This window comes from Saccopteryx leptura, chromosome 3 (genome assembly GCF_036850995.1).
Source record: "Saccopteryx leptura isolate mSacLep1 chromosome 3, mSacLep1_pri_phased_curated, whole genome shotgun sequence".
In the NCBI taxonomy this organism is placed as follows: Eukaryota; Metazoa; Chordata; class Mammalia; order Chiroptera; family Emballonuridae; genus Saccopteryx; species Saccopteryx leptura.
In genome coordinates this window covers 273,564,233-273,588,004 of record NC_089505.1, presented here as the reverse complement: position 1 = coordinate 273,588,004, position 23,772 = coordinate 273,564,233, and the positions used below count along the sequence as shown (strand labels likewise).

Here is a 23,772-nt window from a genome sequence, read left to right as displayed (position 1 = left end):
CCAAAAGTATTTTCATATCTGTGTAACAGTAGACAATACTAATATGCCCAATTATTTCCATGGAATGATGTAAACTTTCTATGGTTCAAAAAATATGTTAAAGGATACTTCCTCAAGCCTTCAGAGCTGAAGGCTCTGCAAAGAGTTAATCAACTAGCATATTGTTTTCCAAAGATTTTTCTAAAAAGGATTTAGACTTTTATAGCCAGAAACAATTAGGGAACACTTGTTTCACTATTTCCTTTAAGCCCGAAGACAGCGATATATTTAAAATACAATTGCAATATGAAAGTCTGCTAAAAGCACTTTTTTGTTGTTTGTGCATTTTGTTTGTCACCCAATGTCACACTAACAACTCTGCATCTCATTCTAAAGCACATTATACTTCGAGATAAAATGAAAAAGAGCATTTTTTGTTTCCCCAAGGGGGAAGTACTTCTGTTAAAAGCATCTTTTTATGTTACTACTCTTTCTGAATTACCAATAATGCAACCCAAAGAATGAGATACTGTACTCTAAAATTTAATATTTGTTCAATTCTTATTCATATCCGACAGACATCCCATGTGCACAAGGGAAAAGTAGGCTAAATGCTTAACCGTACTTAAGAACCTAAAAGACTGAACATTTCTGTCCTTCAATCACCAGGCTGTCAGGTCATGAGCATTCATTGAGTAATAAAAGTTTTTCTATCTTTCCTATTATTGCAACTCAACTCAGTTAAGAAGAAAACAGACTGGTCCACAAAGAAAATGGCCTGATTACATATAACTTTATCTTTAGTAAGGTTAGGCAAACTAATTTCAAACGCTGTATGTAAAATCAAGAACTAAAGAGTTTTAGAAAAACGTAAGAATAATGAACTATTTAAAACTATAGTCACAGTTTAAATATCAAAATCAGAGATGAATTAAGAAATAAAATTAATATAATAAAGATGAGAGAAACATTTGGTTATTTTTTATATTTATTGATTTTAGAGAGAGAAGAAGGGGTTGAGGGAAGGGAGGGACAGAGGGAGAGAAAGAGAAAGAAAGAAGGAGAGATAACAATCTGCACCTGTATGTGTCCTGACCAGGGACTGAACCCACAACCTTTGCATATTAGGATGAAGCTGTGACCAGCTGAGCTATCTGGCCAGGGCTACATTTAATTTTTAAAATACTTATGTAATAGTTTACTATAGTTTAAATCAACTTAATTTTCTCAGAAGATCTGATACTCAGAAGCAAGCATGCTTTCTCAAAAAACTGAATTAAATGTGTGTAGAAACTGTTACACCAGCTCTCTGAACCATTACAAATCTGTAAAAGGCAAAACCTAACCTTGAACATTTTTCTCCTTCTGATGTCCAATGAGCAATGGCCAGAAATAATGGGTTCTGATAGGAAAACCTTCTTCTTTCAGAGCCTTCATTAGCGCTATTGACAAATCTGAAAGAGATACCATGAACTATTACAAAGCTACCTCAGAAATACTTATTTATGTTGGTTTTAATTTTAAGAATACAGTACCAGTTTTATTGGCTACTAAAGCACACTGGAGTGTGAACTGCAAAGGAGATGAGTGCATCTGGGCTTCCTTTAACTTCTTACAGTAGTCTTTCAGCTTCTCTGCAGGCTGAGAAGGAAAAAGGACATATCAGCAAGATCTACAAATATCCTACCCTTTGATCTTCTGCAAATTTTCCAACACTTCTGGGTGAAAATATTTGTATCTCTCAATCTCTTTCTATCCAATATCTTACAACACAAAAACAAAGCTTTCATAATATTTATAATTGATCTAATCTCACAATAGGCTCTTATACTTTAAAAAAATCTTATTTCACTACCTATTACACCAGGGGTCGGGAACCTTTCTGGCCAAGAGAGCCATGAATGCCACATATTTTAAAATGTAATTCCGTGAGAGCCATACAACGACCTGTGTACGTTACTCATTATCCAATAAAAATTTGGTGTTGTCCCGGAGGACAGCTGTGATTGGCTCCAGCTACCCACAACCATGAACATGAGCGGTAGGAAATGAATGGATTGTAATACATGAGAATGTTTTATATTTTTAAATTTTTTTTTATTAAAGATTTGTCTGCGAGCCAGATGCAGCCATCAAAAGAGCCACATCTGGCTCGCGAGCCATAGGTTCCCTACCCCTGTATTACACTGTCTACAATGTAAAAATGGACAGAATACCATATTCATAGTCACACAGTGCCGTAAAAAGAAACTGCCGAAGTCATTCAGACCATCTTCCTTTGATATAGGACATGCTAATAAAACCTGCAATGCTGTATCTTCCAATTTGTCAGTGACTAAAAGCAAAATAAGGTTCATTGCATCTAGAAAGAAAACCAAGATGTTTTTGTTACCAAATTGAATATTTTTACATTGAAACAAATATGAAATGCAAATTTATGAACTCAATCACCAAAAATATATATCCTTTATAATATCCTAAATAAAAATGAAGTGTTTCCAAATCAAAACATTCCCATATATTCATTAACTCAAATTTTTTAGTTTACTAAGCTGACTTAAAAAGAGTCCTATGTTCACCTGACCAGGCAGTGAGGCAGTGGACAGAGCATCAGCCAGGGATGCAAAGGACCCAGGTTCCAAACTGTGAGGTCACTGGCTTGAGTGCAGGCTCACCAGCTTGAGTGCGGGGTCGCTGGCTTGAGCATGGAATAATATACATGATCCCATGGCCGCTGGCTGAGACCAAGGTTGCTGGCTTGAGCAAGGGGTCACTGGCTCAGCTGCAGCCCCCAAACCTCCCAGTCAAGGCACATATGAGAAAGCAATTAATGAACTAAGGTGCTGCAACGAAGAATTGATGCTTCTCATCTCTCTCCCTTCCTGTCTGTCCCTGTCTGAACCTTTCTCACTAAAAAAAACAAAAACCCTATGTTTATCTACCACAACACCCTATTGTTAGAGAATGCCTTTTCATCATGTAAAAATAGTAATTCAGATTAGAAAAATCATGAAAGTAAAATTTTTAAAACTACCTGGAATATATCTTCTTTCATATGTAATTTTGTCCAAAATTTCTGAGACATATTGAGAATAGCCTGCTTTACTGAAGCTAAAGATAATTTGCAATAAATCACGGTCCATAAGGTAAAGATCAGACTTCTCCACCTTCTCCAGAGTCTATAGACAGTTGCAGAAGTTAGAAGAACAAGTTAGAAACCAGTATTTTTAAGTTAAATCTATTAAAATACCAAGATTTTTTATAATTAGAAACACTTATTTCCTAAAGGTTTAAGATTTTATGAAACAGAGATGTCCTATTTCAACATTGTTACATTAACAGCAAGGTACCAAACTATAAAAATTCTCCTATCAGTAGTATCTTCTACAAGAGATATCTTTAATCTTTAAAAACAAGTAAGAACTATGTTCTTCTGTTTCATGCAAAATGTAAAATAAGTTTATACAAAAGATTTTAAAGTATATTTATTTACACAATATAAGTAATACCTGTTTAACATGGTCAATGTCACCCTTCTCAGCATAGGCATTCAATAAGGCTAGATATGTGTCTGGACCAGGCTCAATTCCAGCCTCTTTCATCACTGTGAGAATATTCTCTGCATTCTCCATATCTCTGCAAGTTAATGCAAAGAAAACAAAACAGGTTACTACAATACTGTCAGATGTAATATTATCATTCAATCTAAAATGCAGTACCTATGCTTAATAAAATTAAAAATTCTTAAGTACCATTGAAAAACATGCTAACATCAGAAAATGAAAATATATATTAAACTGGTTATAGATTTCTGAAATAATAAACATCATCAACATCTCAAATTTTTACAGGTAACTTTTCCAAAAGAGAATCCAAATTGTATAATAATTACATAGACATTAAGTAGTGTGCATTCTTTTGCTAAGTGTGTTCTGACTCAAATTTACCTTGTTAGAGAAGAATAACATTTAGTAAATTGTTCTTCAAAACAAAAAATCTTTTTCAGGATACTAGCAGATCAGTTAAACTTTACAAAGGCCCAATTATTGAAACTGAACATTTTCAAATAAAAGTTTTATGAAACTAAATAAAGTAATTTTTGCCTGACCAGACAGTGGCACAGTAGATAGGGTTGGCCTGGGACGCTAAGGACCCAGGTTCAAAACCCCAAGGTCACCAGCTTGAGCATGGGCTCATCTGGCTTGAGCGCAGGGTCACGAGCTTGAGTGCAGAGTAGCCGTCTTAAGCGTGGGATCATAGACATGAGCCCAAAGGTCGCTGGCTCAGCTAGAGACCCCGGGTCAAGGCACATATGAGAAAGCAATCAATGAACTAAGGTGCCACAACTATGAGTTGATGCTTCTCATCTCTCTACCTTCCTACCTGTCTGATCCTGTCTGTCTCTCCCTCATTAAAAGAAAAAGAATAAGGTATTTTTTAAACCTTATTCTACCTTCACATGTTCTACCTTCATACACTGAAGATTTTTTTGAGGGGTAAACATGGGTTAAGAATTTTCTGCAATACTTTTCTATTATTTAAACCTTGCTTGAGAATAAAGCCTTAGATTGTACATTACCCAGCTCTTGCGTGCCCTGTAACAAGGGCACTGAATACTGCCTCTGTGACTGGAAGATCTTTAGTTTTCATAAATCCAAGAATCTTGCTGCAATAGAAAAGAAATGAAAATACTCCTTGGAATTATACATCGAAAACACTTTCTACAACACAAACACACAAAACCCCATTCCTTGAAGTTATCAACAGTCTTGACATCGTCTTGTTATAAATGGTAATTTTTAAATCTGATTTTCTTCTATACTACTAACTTTTAAAAAGCATAAAGTTTAATAAGATTTATTGAATTAAAAATAAGGTTGTATATTTTAATTTACGCCTTATTTCCTAAACCTTCTATCCAAAAGTAGTGAAAATTTTTACACAAGCAGACAAATGTCACTTTTTATGAATCAGTGAGATAAATATGGTTTTATAAATGAATAGTTTAAATGGCTAATAACATTTCTTTCAGGAAATAACAATCTAAATAAAGTAAAGCCAGCTTTACACCTCAATAATTTTAAATCTCTGCTTCAATAAATCAAACTTCTAATTAAAATAGCAATTTTTACTTATCTTTCACCTCTTACACAATTTTATATTGTATGTAAGTCTTATTACCAAATATGCTAGATTAAAATACTTCAAAAATAAATATCCCTTATAAAGAAGAAACTCAAAGAAAGAGTGAATATATTCTAGGTTTACAAGACTTACACATTTGTTTCCTTATACATAGGTTTATGGAGTTCCATACCTGGCACCTTCAATATCTCCTACATTACAATAAGCAGCAATCAACCTTTGGTATGTTACCTGTCAACAAAATGGGCCAGTTAATATTTTTTAAATAATATTTCTGGGTAAAAAAAGAAGAGTGAATGTGACCAACAAACATTTATATATAGTAGCAACTACCTACTCGATTTGGTTGAATGCGTGCTTCCTCCATTTTTGCCAAGAAGTCAGTTGGGGAAAATTTATGTTCATTCTGAAGGTAGACTTTAAGTAAAGCATTATAGTGGCTCACATCATACACAGTACCTAAAAATAAAATTTAAATCAAATTTTTAGAAAAGCACTTAAAATCATATTCTTTTTCACAACTAAAAGGTGTACAGTACTTAAATTTAATAAACAAAAAGAGGAAAACGAACACTTCAGTATTTCACCCTAAACTTGGACCCACCTGTAGAAATCCTGTCAGAAAAGAGACAGAGCAAGCTCAACATGTAAGACAGTAATTACCGAATTGCTAGTTACAAGTAACTGCCTATTCAGATATTGAGAAGTCTCTTATTTATAAAGCATAGTATTCCCTTCCTGTTAGAAACTGCCGACAGTACCCCTGTATTTAAAGTGACTGATTTTTCTACATAAAGCAGTCCTTGCGACATTACAGACACACTGGGATGGGCAGATTGTGACATTAGCTGTTTTATACAGGTAGGACTCTGCTGGCAATTTTGCTTATTTACTAAGCAGGCTACTCAAAGACTCTGAAGGTTCCCCTTCCACTCCATTCCCAGTCACTGAACTCCATTTCTACTCTGCTACTATTGTTAATTACTACCTGTATTCCAATGCCCTTTGTTTTGTTTCTGCACCCATCCTTCCTAAGACCACATCAATTAAGTTTACCTCTCAGTCTTACTATACCCACTCATGACATCATGGTCATCACATCAACCTAGTGCTAACAGGTTTTACTTAAATTTCATGAATTAAATTTCATACCTTTATTTGCCCGCCTGTGGCCACACAGGCCTGTGGTCAGTATCTGCTATCAGTTTGAGGTTCAAAGCAGAGACCTGGTCTACTAAATTAACATTTGTTTATCGTAGTAGACACATAAAGTGCTCACTATGTCTCAGGCACTGTGCTAAGTGCTCTGCATAGAGGCTCGGCTCCTCAAAACAGCTCTGAGGTGAGCACTATTATCATCCCCATCCTACAGATGAAGAAAACTGACTTTTACTTGTTCAAGGCCACATGGCTAGTAAGTGCCCATAAATTTGAACGTAGGTGGGCTTGAGAGCCCATCTCTTAAACCACCATAATTCTTTATATAGGGTCTTGGAGAGAACCAGGTGCAATTCAACATCTGCAATATAATTATGCAACATGATGAAACCCCTTTCCATTCTGAAATACATTTATCTCATCTCTATTTTTATAAACACTTTTAAAAAATGAACTTGTCACCAAAATTACTTCTAGACAAATTCAAAGCTCTTAAGGTGAGGTTCTGTCTTTATTCTAGTTTTTTTTATATAATTGCTGCACATTTCTCAAATGATTTCCTATATATTTTATATATTTGTGGCTATATTTGAATACTTTTATCCATTTAGAATAATGGGAAAAGTTATGGATTCTTGACCATTTAATATGTACAACTATTTTACTGTAAATTGATATTTTTGAAATTATACAGGTAAACAAGCAAATTACCTAATTTCTAATATTGTTTCACTTTTAATCTCATTGCCATTTTACATGGTTAATTATTATTTGTTGGCTTTAGATTTTAACATATTAAAGAAGCATCCATCTATTCTTTAAAATGGTTTCAAATCAAGGATAAACACTGGAGTTTATCAAATGGTCTTTTACGCTACTGTATTTTTTGAATAGGTACTATGTTCACAATTCAAAACTGAAAAAGTATAAAAAGGTATGGAGTAAAAACTGTCCTGAGTGTTTATCATTCTTCCAGAAATATGTTTTTCTTTTTCTTTTTATTTTTTTAGTGAGAGGAGGGGAGGCAGAGACAGACTCCCGCATGCACCCCGACCAAGATTCACCCGGCATGCCCACTAGGGGGTGATGCTCTGCCCATCTGGGGCCCTTGCTCCTTTGCAACCAGAGCCATTTTTTAGCAACTGAGGTGGAGGCATGGAGCCATCCTCAGTGCCTGGGGCCAACTCCCTCTAATACGCCATGGCTGCATGAGGGGAAAGAAGAGAGAGGGAAACGAGGGGAAGGGGGAAGGGTGGAGAAACAAATGGGTGCTTCTCCTGTGTGCCCTGACCAGGAATCGAACCCGGGACTTCCACATGCCAGGCTGACACTCTACCACTGAGCAAACCAGCCAGGGCAATCTTCCCAAAATATTTTAATATTATATGCACATAAACATAAACATTTTTCTTCAAAATGGTAGCATACTGACACACTGTTCTGCACCTTAATTTTTATTTATATTTTGAAGAATACCCCACATTAGTATATGAAGAACTTCAATTTTTTTTTTTGTATTTTTCTGAAGAAGCAGGGAGGCAGAGAGACAGACTCCCACATGTGCCCAACCAGGATCCACCTGGCAAGCCCACTAGAGGGTAATGCTCTCCCCATCTGGGGTGTTGCTCCCTTACAACCAGAGCCATTCTAGCACCTGAGGTGGAGGCCATGGAGCCATCCTCAGCACCTAAGCCAATTTTCCTCCAATGGAATCTTAGCTACAGGAGGGGAAAAAATGGAAAGGAAAGGGGGAATGGTGGAGAAGCAGATGGGCACTTCTCCTGGGTGCTCCGGATGGGAATCGAACCCGGGACTTCCACATACTGGGCCTAAGCTCTACCGCTGAGCCAACCAGCCAGGGCCAATTTTTTAACATTTGCACAGTATTCCATTTTATTATGAACACCCCATAATTTATTTAACCAATACCCTAGTGAGGGACATTAAAATGTGTCCCAATTTCTTACTATTACAAACAAGCTACAAAATCCTGCAAATTTGAGTATATCTGCATTTACACTTGATCTTAGCCCAAAGGACAAGAAGCGATTGAGTATACCTGCATCTGAATTCTAACAAATGGGAACTGCTTAGTAAAATAGTATGTGCATTTATAACTATGATAGACCAAAGGCCTTTTTCGTTTGTTCCTTTGCTTTTTAGCTTACCATATAAGTAATACTTGCTATGAAAACTTATCTTATTTTTAATTCCCCTAGGTGTCGCTATAATTCACCAAATAAATTGTATTTAAAAAAATTATGAATCAAGTATCCTTCCATAAAATTAAATTATAGCACCCTGGCCAAACAGCTCAGTTGTTTAGAGTGTTATCCAGACATGCAAAGGTTGAGGGTTTGATCCCCAGTCAGGGCACATACAGGAACAGATTGATGTTTCTGTCTCTCTCTCTAAAATTAATAATAAAAAATAATAATTTTTTATTAAATTATAGCATTTATGTAAAGAAATTCTTTAACTAAAGGAAAAAAATATCTAACACCTTTTATACACATAACATATTCTAATAATCGTACCCAACTGCTGAAGTTTATCCCATATACTATGAGCCAATTCTGTCCTCTCTGAGAGCTTCAGTTCAGGCAAGAGAGAACCACAGCTGCGCAGCAGAAGCAAGGCATGATTACCACCTGGGCAACCTATGAAAAATGATTAATGGGTACACTTAACATAGGATCAATACCATAGAGATAAATATCCAATTTTAAACTGAAATCTGTAAATATTCAAAAATCTCTTGCCTCCCTTATGAGACTACCCATAACCTGGAAAAATCCTATCCTAACCCACAAGTACAGTTTACAACATTACTAAAATTTCTAAGTTTTTTAAAAATAGTCTCCTTTCTTAAGGCAGCTAAGGTTATAAATCTATGTAATCTGCAAGACTCAAGAATACAAAAATACAAAGAATCTAACTTACAGGCAGTGCTTACTGCAATTCAAAGGCTAAGCTTCTCAGTATCTTATGAAATAACACAAAGCAATACAATTAAAACTCATGAATATCAATTTTAAGTTTATAAACAGTTACAAAACAATATAAACTTCCTTCTCCTTTTATCTATGTCCTTTATCAAAATGTCTGAAAGCTGACTTTAAATAAGTAAACTACTAACTGTATTCCATTTTACACAGTATTCAGAATAAACATCTATAAGGACAGAAAGTACACTAGTCGTTGCCTAGGGCTGGAAGGGATGGGAGAGTTTGGGGGCTGATGGGGATATGGAGGTTTCTTTTGTGGAGTGATAGAAATGTTCTAAAATTAATCGTGGTGATAGCTGTACAACTGAAAAAAATCAGAGAGAAAATGAAAAACATTATTTAAATTCACATTAACTATAACTGGCACTTGTTCAGTGTCCCTCATCATTAGACTCTATAGCTTTATTTTTTGGCTAGAGAAAGACAGAAAGGGGGAGAGATGAGAAAAATGACCTCGTAGTTGTGGCACTTGAGTTATTCACCACTGCTCTCATATGTGCCTTAACAGGGCGGGGGAGGGCACATATGAGAAAGGTGGGAGACGGCAGGGCTCCAGCTGAGCCAGTGACCCCTTGCTCAAGCCTGCAACCTTGGGCTTCAAGCCTGTGACCTTCGGGCTCAAGCCAGATGAGCCCATGGTCAAGACAGAGACCTCAGCGTCCCAGGTCAATACTCCATCCACTGTGCCACCACCTGGTCAGGCGCAGGCGTCCCCAAACTGCGGCCCCAAGGCCATTTATCTGACTCCCACCACACTTCCGGAAGGGGTACCTCTTTCATTGGTGGTGAGAGGAGCACTGTATGTGGCAGCCCTCCAACGGTCTGAGGAACAGTGAACTGGCCCCCTGTGTAAAAAGTTTGGGGACCCCTGCCCTATAGCTACTTAATATGGCTAAATCCAATGGATGGGCTTTAGAAACCAGTGAATGCTTTGAAACTACAGTACATACAAAATTATGTGTTTGCATGTGGGCTTTTGGGTGCATGTAAGAAGGCAGGGAAGTAGAGGACTTAACAGATTCCACCAAATTATCAAAGTTGCATAAGTGACTCAAATAAATGTTAATAATTAAGTGAAAGGAAAAGGGAAAGAATAAAAGGGAAATTATTATCAGTGTTTCTGGGAATCTGTCATTTGTAATCATCTTAGGGAAAGCTAACATTATACAATGGAAAATAAGAAAAACTAATTAATACCTTCCAAAAATATTTACTACTCAAAATGACTTTTTATTATTGATTTAAATTTATTGTGTTTACATAGATTCAAGTGTCCCACTGAATACATTCCCTGACCCCCATGTTCCCCTCAACATCCCCTTTATACACTGTGGAAAGCAAAAGGCAATTTTTCCTTAATTCTGAAATATACATCCAAGACAGAATGTCTTTAACTCAAAACTCTGCGCGTATGCATTGGCAAGACGGAAAGATCACGGTTATTACATAAAATCATGATCTTTAGAAATAACGAACAAAACTGAAAGTATCAAAGACCTTACCCCCCAAAGAACTACTTATTAATTATCCAACTTTCTGAACAGAAAAGTTTGAAATACCTGAGTGACAGGCGTTATCAAAGACCTTTTGTAGAAGAGTCTTTGGGATACGGCCAGTTCTCCGGACAGAATTATCTAGTCTCATTAGAGCCCAATCAAACTGACTGGCAATCCTTCTTTGGGAAGAAGCGGGCTCCTCTTGAAGATCATTCTTTTTTTCAGCAGCAATGGCATACTGCCTTGCTTGACTCAGGAGCACTCTATAAAATGAAACACAATAACAAATGAAGTCAACTACTATCCACACAGGTCATCGTTTTTGGGGTTTTTTTTTTTTTTTTTGTATTTTTCTGAAGTTGGAAACGGGGAGGCAGTCAGTCAGACTCCCGCATGCACCTGACCGGGATCCACCTGGCATGCCCACCAGGGTGCGATGCTCTGCCCATCTGGGGCATTGCTCTGTTGCAACCAGAGCCATTCTAGCACCTGAGGCAGAGGCCATAGAGCCATCCTCAGCGCCAGGCCAACTTTGCTCCAATGGAGCCTTGGCTGCGGGAGGGGAAGAGAGAGACAGAGAGGAAGGAGAGGGAGAGGGGTGGAGAAGCAGATGGGCACTTCTCCTGTGTGCCCTGGCCGGAAATCGAACCCGGGACTCCTGCACACCAGGCCGACGCTCTACCACTGAGCCAACCGGCCAGGGCCCACACAGGTCATCTTTTTAAGCAAAATTTATACAAAGCTTTTTTATTAGTTACTAAACACATAAATTCACAGTATAAAAGCATTTTTCTCAAAGTATAAACTGGTAGGAAAGAAAGTTTTGACTTTTGCTTTAAATAAAATCATTGGCACACATAAAAACTCTACGCAAAGTAAATCTCTTGAATAATTATTTGACAGTGTATTAATAACCTTCCACACCGAATCATTTCAAACTAAGACAATAATATGGTGTGTTTTAAGTGTTTTTTTAAAATCTAGCTTATCCCAAACTGGTTTAATGAAAGAAAATGAGGCAGTTTATACTATAGTGCTCTTCTCACCTCTACAAATGAGAAAAGGGATCTAAAATGGAACTAAAATTCTATACCTACCTTCAAATCTTTCAAGGTGTAAGCTTATAAATTTTAAAGAAAATCAATGTCCAAGTTGTAATTATGCAATTTTTAAAAGGATCTTTCAAGACAAAAGAATTTCCCATCTGTCTAGTGATACTGTTTCACCTCTCAATTTAAATCTGCTTCCCATTTGTCAAAATGTTAGTTGTACACTTTTCAAACTTTTTAACAACTGCAACCATCAAAAATAAAACTAGATTTCTGGTGTTAAACATCACTTTCAGAAATCAAATGGAAAAATGTTTTTTAAGTTAGTTAAGGTCAGACAAGTTCATGTGTGTTTATAAAGAGCAAACAACCTTTAAACTATTCAATACTTTAATAGTACATGTCTAACATGCAAGCCAAATGCTCTAAAACATGAAATCAGAAGTATTCAATGCTGTAGAAATACAACCTGTACTCAATTTGCAAATATCAAACTTAAAATAATTCTATGTGTGAAGGAAACTGTCATAGATATTTGAACTAAATTTAAACTCTCTGTATTTGAATATCATTAACACAAAGCTTCTAAAATCAGAGACTTATATATTTAATCCAAAATGTTAGACTTTCCAACAGCAGCCAGTAAGTACAACTAAATAATATACACAAAGTACATATTAACTAAGTATAATATAAAAATACTCTTATTAGTTCAAGAATGCCTTCCGGATTATAAGCACATGTGTTCTATCATCTGTACATTTTACCACAATTACTAAAATGAGTATTTCTATAGTAATGTTTAATAATAAAACTGTTAATTTTCTACCCTATGGCATTAACTTGGAAAACCAATCACAAATTGGATGATTAAGTATACGACGTTACATTAAAGAAAGCTACACCGGTAGTTTCACAAAAAGGTTATGTAAAACACAGAGACAATAACTGGTACTAGACTAGAAATGCTACTACTGTGATTTGGGACAAATCACAACCACTCTAGCCATCAGTGATTTGACCTAAATAAATAAATAGAATGAAATGAAAATAAAATGGAAAAAAGTCAGAGTACTAACTCAGTAAGACAATATCATATTTAGTTGAAGTCTGTTAAATGAGCAAAATTAATTAAATGCTAGCTTATTACCTACAAACCACAGAAGATACACTACTACATATGTTTATTCCTTATTTTTAAAGGTTTTCTCTAGCCATTTATCTGGCTACTAGATTAGCTGTTACTAAACTGTGCCTTTGTTAGTCAAGCAAACACAAAATGTCATTATTTTAAGTCACCCAGAATAATGTGTCAAGTTCAAGTGAGTATGCAATAACACTGTTCAGCAACAAAAGCTGATTAATAAAGATTTCAAAATTATAGAGGTATATTTGCCAAAGTTTTTTACCCAACCCAGATCTGAAATACTGTGAAAGAGCAAAATAAATAAATAAATATCCTTTTTTTTTTTTTTTTACAGAGACAGACAGTGAGTCAGAGAGAGGGATAGACAGGGACAGACAGACAGGAACAGAGAGAAATGAGAAGCATCAATCATTAGTTTTTCATTGCGCGTTGCCACACCTTAGTTGTTCATTGATTGCTTTCTCATTTGTGCCTTGACTACAGGCCTTCAGCAGACCGAGTAACCCTTGCTGGAGCCAGCGACCTTGGGTTCAAGCTGGTGGGATTTTGCTCAAACCAGATGAGCCCACGCTCAAGCTGGCGACCTGGGGTCTCCAACCTCGGTCCTCTGCATCCCAGTTCGACGCTCTATCCACTGCACCACTGCCTGGTCAGGCTAAATAAATACCTTTGCTAAACTGAAGTTTTAAAAATGTTAACATCAAACACAAAACAAAATTCAGGCAGAAGACAGAGATGTTAATAAACCAACACAACATTCTAAATATTCTAAAACTAATTATCTTATAGCTCTTTAATGCAGCCAGTAAACATAAGTGTGTGAAGAATACCCATTCATTAGTTAAGATGAAATATAAATCTGCTATAAAATAAATTGGCATAAGGGAAGAATTACATATTTAAGTCAAGGGACTCTTCAGTCTTCAAAAGGATTCTCCAGCGCTTCCTCACATGGTGGTGCTTTCTACATTTATTATTTGGCCCAGAAATTATTTTTAAATTCACTGGACACATCCTGAAGGAAACAAAATTTTCACAGCCTGGAGCAATAGGTATGTTGTGATAGAAAGAAAAGAGCAAGTCCAGGGGTCACGAAGGGTCTATGCAAGGCAGGCACCTACCCATCGGCTGGCACAAGCTGGAACACACTGCCTCCAAATGCCAATAACCAAAACAGATGTAACCATGTAACTTGTCATAAACGGCTCAGGAGTTCCTCCCAAGTCTCCAGCACTCACCATTAATATTCAGGTTACCCATGAATTTTCTCTGGCAAAATCTGGCATTTAAAAGATATTTTTCTCATTTTTAAAAAATTGATGGTGGTTGTTTTTATTTTGACTTAGTGCAAAAACAAAACAAAACCCCCCAAAAAACAAACAAAAAACCCCACTTTTATAGTTGAGCATCTGGATTTCAAAAGGTACAAGAACTAGATTATTACAAGCAGGCTTCTATCTGTCAAAAGGTTTTGTCTTTTTTATATTAATACCTTACTTCTTTAAAGTATTTTTAGGTTTACAAAAAAATTGTCCAGAAAGTTCCCATATGCCCTCTTCCTCCTCCACACTTTTCCCTATCAACATCTTGTATTAGTGAGAGATACATTGGTCACAAAACATGACCAATACTGAGACATTACGGTCTGTACTTTATAATAGGGTTCATTCTCTGTGTGTACTTATCTACAGGTTTTGACAAATACATGAATGACATGCATGACAGTATCAAAAAAACAACAGTTCCACTGTCTTAGGAATGCCTTGTGTTCCACCTATTCATCCCTTCCCCTACCAGCCTGAATTCTTCCCTGGCAAACACTTGTCACTTTTCTCCATAGTTTTGCCTTTTCCAGAATGTTATCAAGTTGGCTAATGAAGTATATAGCCTTTTCCAGACTGGCTTCTTTCATCTAGTATACATTTAAGTTTCCTCCATGTTTTTTTGTGGTTCTATAGCTAATTTCTTAATACTGAATAATATTCTATTGTATGGACGTACAACAATTTATTGCTCACCTATTGAAGAATACCTTGGTTGCTTCCAATTCTGGTCAATTATGAGCAAAGCTACTATAAACAGTTGTGTGGATATAAATTTTCAACTCATTTGGGTAAATATCTAGGCGTGTGACTGCTGGATCATAGGTAAGTTTATGTTTATTTAGCTTTGTAAGAACTCCTGAACAGTCTCCCAAAATGGCTGTACCAATTTGTATTCCCAGCAGCAATGAACGACAGTTCCCTGATGGCTCCCACCCCCAGCATTTTGTGCCATAAATGTTTTGGATTTTAAGCATTTTAACAGGCATGTAGTGGTTACTTAATTGCTGTTTTGATTTGCAATTCCCTAATGACAAATGACACCGAGCATCTTTTCACATGCCATTGGCCTTCTGTATGTCTTCTTTGATAAACTGTTTAGAACTTCAGCCAATTTTCAGTTGGGTCATTAGTGTCTCCTTGTTGAGTATTATAGAATTCTTTGTATGTTTTGGATAGTCTCGGTGTTTATTTTTTCAAGTAAACTTTTTATTGAAGTGTTCCTCATTTCTTTTTAACTTGGAACATCCACCAAACAAATCATATCCATTCTTAAAACTCTCCCTTTTCCTATTCTCATCTTCACTGCTGTTATGAGTTACTCTAACATCACTTTGCCCTGGCCAGACAGATCAGTCAGTGAGAGCATCGTCCCACAGCGCAGAGGTTGCCGGTTTGATGCCTGGTCAGGGCACATACAGGAACAGATCAACAATGTTCAATGTTCCTGTCTCTCTCTCTCTCACACCATTCTTCTCTCGCTAAAATCAATCAATAAAATTTTTTAAAGAATAAAATAATTATCACAAGAAGCTCTTTATTTTACTAGTATTCTTAAGACAAAATTAAATGATAAAGATGTCAGTTTAAACCTAAAACCAATGTCAAGAAAAATATAAATAACAGTTTAGGTAGTACACAGATTGCACAAAAAATCTGAAGGCAGTGCACAAATGCCAAAAGTTTGGGCAACACTTACTTAGAAAGTACACATAAAGAACCCAGCAAAGGAAGTGTGTAATAAATATTAACTATGTATTTCCTAGAGCATATTCCTCTTTTTTAAAATGTGTCAGCAGAAAGCAAAAGATTTACTTTAAAAAGTCTATTCAAATACAAGCTATATTATTTAACAGCTGTGTGGATCTAGGAAAGGTACTTGGTCTAAGCTAGCTCTTTTCAACTTAGACTCTATAATCTTCATACAACATCAGAATGGTTAACTCTGTCGTGGACCAGCATGAAATTACTAGCGGACCCACACCAGTCCACAGACCAGAGGCTGAAAAACATTGGTTTAACCATTAGTGCATTCATCTGAAGAAAACTACTACCTTGTCAAGATGATATTTTTAAAAAAAACTTAAAATTCCTAACAAAACAGCACTCAATAAAGCTCTTAATATACAAAGTACAGTAAGTTCTGGAGTTACAAATATCTGACTTACGTACAACTTATACTTACAAATAGAGCACCATAAGGGCTACTGGTAATCAACTACAGTTAGACGTCAGTGGAAATGAGATCACAGAGTTACTCGACTCCCATGGCAAAGAACCAACCAATGTAGACCTTATGGAACTAGAGCAGCAGGTGATAGCATTTAGGGAAGAAAACAGGAACCTAGAAACTCCAGAACCAAAAGTTTTCTACAAAAGAATTAGCTGATGCTTTTCATCTCACTGAAGCACAAACAGCAGTTAGAGCAGAGGTTCTCAGACCAAAACACAAGGGTCGCCTAAAGCTATCGGAAAATTTTCCAACCGGGGTCCCGACCCACAGGTTGAGAACTGCTCAATTAGAGAACAAGATCCTGATAGAGAGGTTTATCACACAGCTACCAAATAAAGGCCTGAGATGTTAGTGCCGTTTGTGATGAGAAAAGAAAAGCTGGCCCTGGCCGGTTGGCTCAGCGGTAGAGCGTCGGCCTAGCGTGCGGAGGACCCGGGTTCGATTCCCGGCCAGGGCACATAGGAGAAGCGCCCATTTGCTTCTCCACCCCTCCGCCGCGCTTTCCTCTCTGTCTCTCTCTTCCCCTCCCGCAGCCAAGGCTCCATTGGAGCGGGGATGGCCCGGGCGCTGGGCATGGCTCTGTGGCCTCTGCCTCAGGCGCTAGAGTGGCTCTGGTCGCAATATGGCGACGCCCAGGATGGGCAGAGCATCGCCCCCTGGGGGGCAGAGCACCGCCCCTGGTGGGTGTGCCGGGTGGATCCCGGTCGGGCGCATGCGGGAGTCTGTCTGACTGTCTCTCCCTGTTTCCAGCTTCAGAAAAATGAAAAAAAAAAAAAAAAAGAAAAGAAAAGAAAAGCTCTGTACAAACCTCCCTTGATGCCTACACTTCAAGAAACTGACTCCAGCAGCAGAATCAAACCCTGAATCTCTAACACCAGTCCCATCCTCTCCATCAAGTCCATCATCTAAGATTGTTAAAGGTTGTATTTGAAAATGTTTAAGTATTTATATGCACAGAAGGTAAAAATAAATACTATGTTAAGACAAACATCTAAGTTGCATTTAATAGGTAAATGTACCTGTTCCAACTTATATACAAATTCAACTTAAGAACAAACCTACAGAACCTGTCTCATTCATAATTCAGGAACTGCCTGTACTTAATAAACATCTGTTGATCCCCTTTTCTCTAACTTTTTATAGAGCTGTCACAATGAACATTCTCCCTGAACTATTTTGCAAGACCTTGATTCTTCAAAAACTCTTGCCCAGTTAAGCTGTCCCCCAAACACAGCTTTATGGTAAGTCACAGAATCTAAGAATAAAAAAGTATGCAACCATTCCACACTTGGATAAAAATCTCCTGGCTTGAAACACCAATGCTATTCCTTTCCCCCATCCTGATGTCCCCTCTGTCTCAGGATCCTCCAGTCCATACGGATGTTTCTCAGCTAAGGCAAGAAGTGATAAAAAGTCACTTCACAGGTTGGGACCTATAATGTGATGTGGACACTGTTTAGGTGTACAAAGTGAGAGTAGGATGAAGTAGATTATTCTAAGAATCCCTTCTAGAGATCACACTCTGTGATCTTATCACGTGCTTACTTACATGTGATAGTCTTTGATTACTAAATTCATGATGTATCATGTACAATTTTTTTAAAATGTTTTTTATGTCCTTAAGTAACTCCAGCACCTACATTACAACATATTCAAAACACTTCAGAATTACAACTGTAATGGGAATTACAGTAGTTGAATCCCAACTGGAGATCCTGGATAAATTAGTTCACCCTTCTAAACCTCAATTTCCTAATTTGCAATACCAACCCACAGAGGATTAAATGTGTGATGTATTCAAACAAAGACACTTTGAAAATGCTAAGGATCTAAACTAAAGGTATTATTGTTTATATTAACCTCCAAATCTATTCTTTCTGATTCTGTCAACACCCTTAGCAATCTCTCCCTCTCTCTCCAGAAGGAAACAAAGTATCTTTCTCAGTTCCAAACCAATTAGTTGAAGCCCCATGGAGCCTACTCTGGAGTTATCAAGGTTTATTCTAACTGGTCTGTCAATTCCCAGCCTCTATCTCTCCATTAGTCTCTGTAAACTGTCAACACTTGTATCTCTCAAAACCCTCCAAAGGCTTCCAACCATCAAATGACCAACTTTCTAATCAACCTTGATAGCTTCAAGGAATCATATGGCACATAAAAGAGTCAACCAGTGAACGCATAAATAAGTGGAACCACAAATCAATGTTTTCCTCTCTCCCTCTCTCTAAAATCAGTTAAAAAAATTTTATGGCCCTGGCTGTTTTGCTCAGTGGATAGAGCATTAGCCCTGCATACAGACATCCCAAGTTCAAACCCTGGTCAGGCTACACATAAGAACCATCTGCTTCTCTTCCCCTACCTCTCCATCTTCTCTCTCTTTTCCCCTCACAACCAGTGGGTTCAATTGGTTCTAGCATTACCCCAGGTGCTGAGAATAGCTCAGCTGATTCAAGCATCAGTCCCAGACAGGGGGCTGCCAGGCAGATAGATCCAGGTCAGGATGCATGGGGGAGTCTATCTCCCCTCCTCTCACTTAAAACAAAAAAAAAACACAATGAAAGGGAACACATGAGTAGGGGAAGGGGAGACAAGTCCCAAAAGTGAACATTATGTGCAAAGGCAAGCAGATGTGCAACATGGCCCATCAGAGCCATGCTGGTCCACAGACCAGCAGCATCTTTATCATTCGGGGGCTTGTTAGAAATGCAAAACATCGGTCTCCTGTCTAGACCCACAAAATCGGAACCTACATGTTTATCAAGATCCCCAGGGGCCTGGCAGGTTGGCTCAGTGGTAGAGCATCGGCCTGGCGTGCAGAAGTCCCAGGTTCGATTCCCGGCCAGGGCACACAGGAGAAGCGCCCATCTGCTTCTCCACCCCTCCCCCTCTCCTTCCTCTCTGTCTCTCTCTTCCCCTCCCGCAGCCGAGGCTCCATTGGAGCAAGGATGGCCGGGCGCTGGGGATGGCTCCTTGGCCTCTGCCCCAGGCGCTAGAATGGCTCTGGTCGCGACAGAGCGACGCCCCGGAGGGGCAGAGTATCGCCCCCTGGTGGGCGTGCCGGGTGGATCCCGGTAGGGCGCATGCAGGAGTCTGTCTGTCTATCCCCGTTTCCAGCTTCAGAAAAATACAAAAAAAAAAAAAAAAAAAGATCCCCAGGGAATTCTTATGCTCATTGTTTCAGAAGTCCTGCTGACCTCAAAACAGTAATTTGGTATAGCTAGAATACAGAATGCCATGGGAAAGAAGCAAGGCTCCAGAGGCATCTGCAGATCAGGAAGCACCTTACCTTGGACCTAATGGGAGCTACCACAGTGTCTGACTGTAATGACATGACCAAATTATCGGGAAGACTAGGGATTGATGTGGGGGTTGAAGGAAGAGGAATTCATTCCAGATGAAGCAGATCTAACAGGACTTAATAATTTGTGCAATCAATATATAGGGGGTAGGTGTTAATGAAGTATGAACGAGAAATCTCAAGGAAACAAATAGCAATATTAACTAAAGGAGGGAACACACGAGGAACAGATTTGGGAGGAAAAATGAGTCCAATATGAGATGTGATGGGTCTGAAGTCCCTGGAGTTCAACCAGTGGATGTCTACTAGATCAGTTGTTTTCAACCTTTTTACCCATGAGGATCTAGCCAGCTGGAAATGGAAATATGCAACGAATAGTTTTATCTTACTGCATAATAATGCAACACTGTATAAGCTGGTGCTTGATTTCCAAACTCCATACACTGAGGTCTGCGTTTGTCCGAATGCTTTTTGTCTACCGCGCAATTTGTAAATGCTCTGTACAGCGCAAAAGGTTGTTTGAATGAGCCTACAAGTTCCAAAAGTATCTAAGACAACCTCAATAGTATTTTCATCAATGATACAGGCTGATAAGTGGCAATTACCCTGAGCATGAGTATATTCGACTAATCATTGGGTCTAAAATCTTCATACAACATCAGAGTGTTTAACTCTTTCGTGGACCAGCATGAAACTTTTGATGGACCAGACACCAGTGGTTGAAAACCACTGTAGTAGACAGTCTATGTCCAGGAGGAGAAACAATGCCATCATCAGATAGGTAGGCAGGAGCTGACACTGTGAAAACAGAACAGGTAACCCAAAGGGGATAAAAAAAATGAGAAAAGAACTAAGAACAAGTTCTCCCTAAAGACATCAGCACTTAAGAGACAGAGGAAATAAAAGCAACAAAGCAAGTGAGAAAAATCCTAACAAGAAGAGCAAGAAAGAGTGTTGTCACTGGTGCCAAGAAAAGGGTCTCATGAAGGGGAATTGGGAGACAGGAACATGCCAGAGGTCAAGGCCTTCAATGTGGATCATCTCACACATACATAAGTAATTAGAAGCAGTTACATGTATCAATGGCTCTTTCTTGGTGACAGAATTAAGGATGATTTTTAGTTTATTGCTTTTCCCCTGTATTTTGCAATCGTTCCTCAAGGCACATGAGTTTTATATTTTAAAAATATACAATAAAAAATTAATAAACATGACGATGATTTTTGCAGTGATGATTACAGGGGTAGAAGAGTGAATGCAAAGTGAGGAAACGAAGGGTGGGCATACAGGCAAGAAGAAATTGGGAAGCGGCCAGAGTAAGCCAGAGTCCCACGAAAGGTTTTGTCTTTCAGGTGGGAAAGATCTAGGCATGCTTAGAGGCTGAGGGATAGAAAACTACATAGAAAAAGTTTTCAGTGTCCAGGTGAAAAAATGAAACAAATAGTTCATCCTTGCTATGAGCTGATCACACAGAGGTGAACAAGACAAAATTCTGCTCTCATGCAACTCATTTTCTACTAAGAAAACAGAAGATAATATCAGACAAGTGAGACTTGCCATGATAAAATTAAACAGGGTAGTTTTTTAGAGTGAATGTTGAGGTAAGGCTTCCTCCCAAGAAACAGGATTTGAGTCCTGACTGACAAGCAATCAACTTGACAAAGAAGTGAGAAAGGCCTGTACAGATAGTCAAGCTGAGGACCAAAGAGGTTAGATAAGAGTTCCCAGCAAGTAAATGAAACCCAGACCCTTTATAATATAATAAATACCCTATCTACTAGATTGTGTTCCCTGTTTTTTCCCTCAAATATCATAGTGAAAATGAATAACAATGACCTTCCAAGGCAAGTTAAGAATTAGGAAAAAAAGAGTAACTGGCATGATTTCTTGTCAAAAGAAATTCTCTGAAAATCAAAAGATGTAGTTCTGCGAAGCAGTCGCATGACTTCTGAAGGTTAACTATTAAGCTCTAATGAGAAAATCCATGCAGGCTCCTGGTTACAAGCAGGCTATGTTCTAAAGACTTATTAATATAAGTTGTTAAGAAGTCGTAAGATATTTCTTCCATGTAATTTTATGTAGACAGCTGGTTTCCCGGCTGGCCCACAAATATCCGTGTAATCATAATTATTATTATAGTAACTATTAAAGCACGTACTAGGTACCAGGCCCTCTGTTAGTGCTTTACATACAATACTACCAACACTCTTCCTACTGCCACCATATAACTAAAGAAACAGGCCTGGAGATACTAAGTAACTTGTCTAACGTCATTAGACAAATACTAGGAGGAAAACTCCATGAAAATTCAGGCAAAAGCCCAAACTGGTAATAATTAAATGCTCATCTCTAAGCTAATCCTTGGCGCAACCAAAATGCCCAACCTATTCTCCCCCAAGCCTCACAAAAATAAAACTCGAAATCTAAGTCCTAGCTGGTTACAGATCACCAATAATGCTTGCCCGTGGGACAGCCGGTCGTTCCTAAGGAGAGGAGTAACACCCCTCCAACGCAGCAGGCTTCAGGGCCCCCCGAAGCTTCCCAGGCCGTAGGTCGCCCCAGGGCAGGATCCAGCAGGACACATGCCACGCCTGCGGCCATGACCTTCTGAAGGCGACCAACCCAGGCACCCAAAAACCCCTGATGGGGGCATGATCCGTGGTCCCGGGACGCTTAACGCCAGAGCGACAAAGTGGTCATGGAAAGGGCATAGAGGGGCCAGTCCAGCGCCAGCGTCACGACCCCAGGAGCTGCAGGCGGGCCAAGGGAGTGCCTGAGCACTCACCCGGCGACAGGCTCAGCGCGAGCTGCGGGCGGGCAGAGGGCGGCGTGCGGCCGGCCCGAGCCGCCCGCGAGGAGGCGCAGGGAGAGCGGGAGACGCGGAGCCGCCCCGGCACGGAGGAGCCACACCGCGGGTCTCAGAATCGCTGCCATGGCTCGGCTGTCCGCAAAGCCGGGCGCACGTTCCGCGAGAAGGACAGGAGGAGCACGTGACCTCGGGGTCGCCCGGCGCGGGAGAGACCAAAGGCCGAGAGCGCCACACGTCAGGGGAGGCAAAGAGTCGTGTTAGCTTGGAAGGTGCAAAATAAACCTATTTCTCTGAGTAGATATGAGCCCTTTCCCAGATATAAAGTCAAAGCGTGGATTAGCTTATTATTTAAGGGAGACTCTATTTCCATTTCATGTTCTTCATCTCGACACGTTCAGTCGCCCCACCCCTATTCAGTTGGTAAAGTCGGAAGAGGTCGACTCCTCCCAGGTTCGCGCCGGGGCTTGCGGGGGGCCAACTAACAGAACACGCGAGAAGTATCGAGAAGAGCCGACCGTGAAGATCCCTGAGTGTGGAGCAGTTCTTCGCCGAGGCTAAGGTTGTCGCTGGCGTGCAGTGTTGGTGCCCAGCGCCGACGGTGCGCTGATAGCGGCGTTCCATAACTTTCAGAGAATGGGGCAAGAAAAACGTTGAGGACCTTTGTACTGTGTTCGGAGCCTCTGAGGTTAAATATAAGGTGATTAATATTATTGGGGCAAAGAGATAGTGTGAAGGAATATATAGGTACAACCAACCCTAAGTCCTCAAGCAGTGCCTCGCTTCATGAAATATATGGAGTCTAGCAAAGGTCGTATAGTTTTAAAGCTGTAACTGAACTCGGTATCTTCCCCTTCCCGCAGTAAATGCACCAGCATTGGAGGCGAGAGCAATGTGATTACGAGTGTGGAGCTAAATCTGGGGAGGAAACAGGAAGCGCTTGCTGTCTGGAAAGGTTCCCTGTGCATACGTGGGAAACCGTGACAGGCTTCCACTCCCTCATCACCTAGCTGTATCCTACACATTCTCAGCTGAACGCTCAAGAAATTTCCTCTGGAAGCCCTCCATGATTTCCCGTTTGACTGTTTATCCCGCTGGACAGCTCCTTGGGAGCCAGGGACTGTGTGCCTT

General features: G+C 39.1%; 1 protein-coding gene across 1 annotated transcript in view; it reads right to left on the bottom strand.

Moving 5' to 3' along the window:
* Positions 1–22,823, bottom strand: part of LRPPRC (leucine rich pentatricopeptide repeat containing) — a 97,772-nt gene extending 74,949 nt beyond the window's left edge. Inside the window, exons 1-11 of the mRNA XM_066378371.1 lie at positions 22,621–22,823; positions 10,850–11,049; positions 8,820–8,942; positions 5,462–5,583; positions 5,297–5,355; positions 4,559–4,645; positions 3,489–3,615; positions 3,014–3,158; positions 2,196–2,341; positions 1,515–1,620; positions 1,326–1,433 (exon numbers count right to left, since the gene is read on the bottom strand). Coding sequence (XP_066234468.1) covers positions 1,326–1,433; positions 1,515–1,620; positions 2,196–2,341; positions 3,014–3,158; positions 3,489–3,615; positions 4,559–4,645; positions 5,297–5,355; positions 5,462–5,583; positions 8,820–8,942; positions 10,850–11,049; positions 22,621–22,769 — 1,372 coding nt within the window. The 5' untranslated portion in view covers positions 22,770–22,823. The remainder of the gene's footprint in view (positions 1–1,325; positions 1,434–1,514; positions 1,621–2,195; positions 2,342–3,013; positions 3,159–3,488; positions 3,616–4,558; positions 4,646–5,296; positions 5,356–5,461; positions 5,584–8,819; positions 8,943–10,849; positions 11,050–22,620) is intronic.
* Positions 22,824–23,772: the final 949 nt, after the last annotated feature.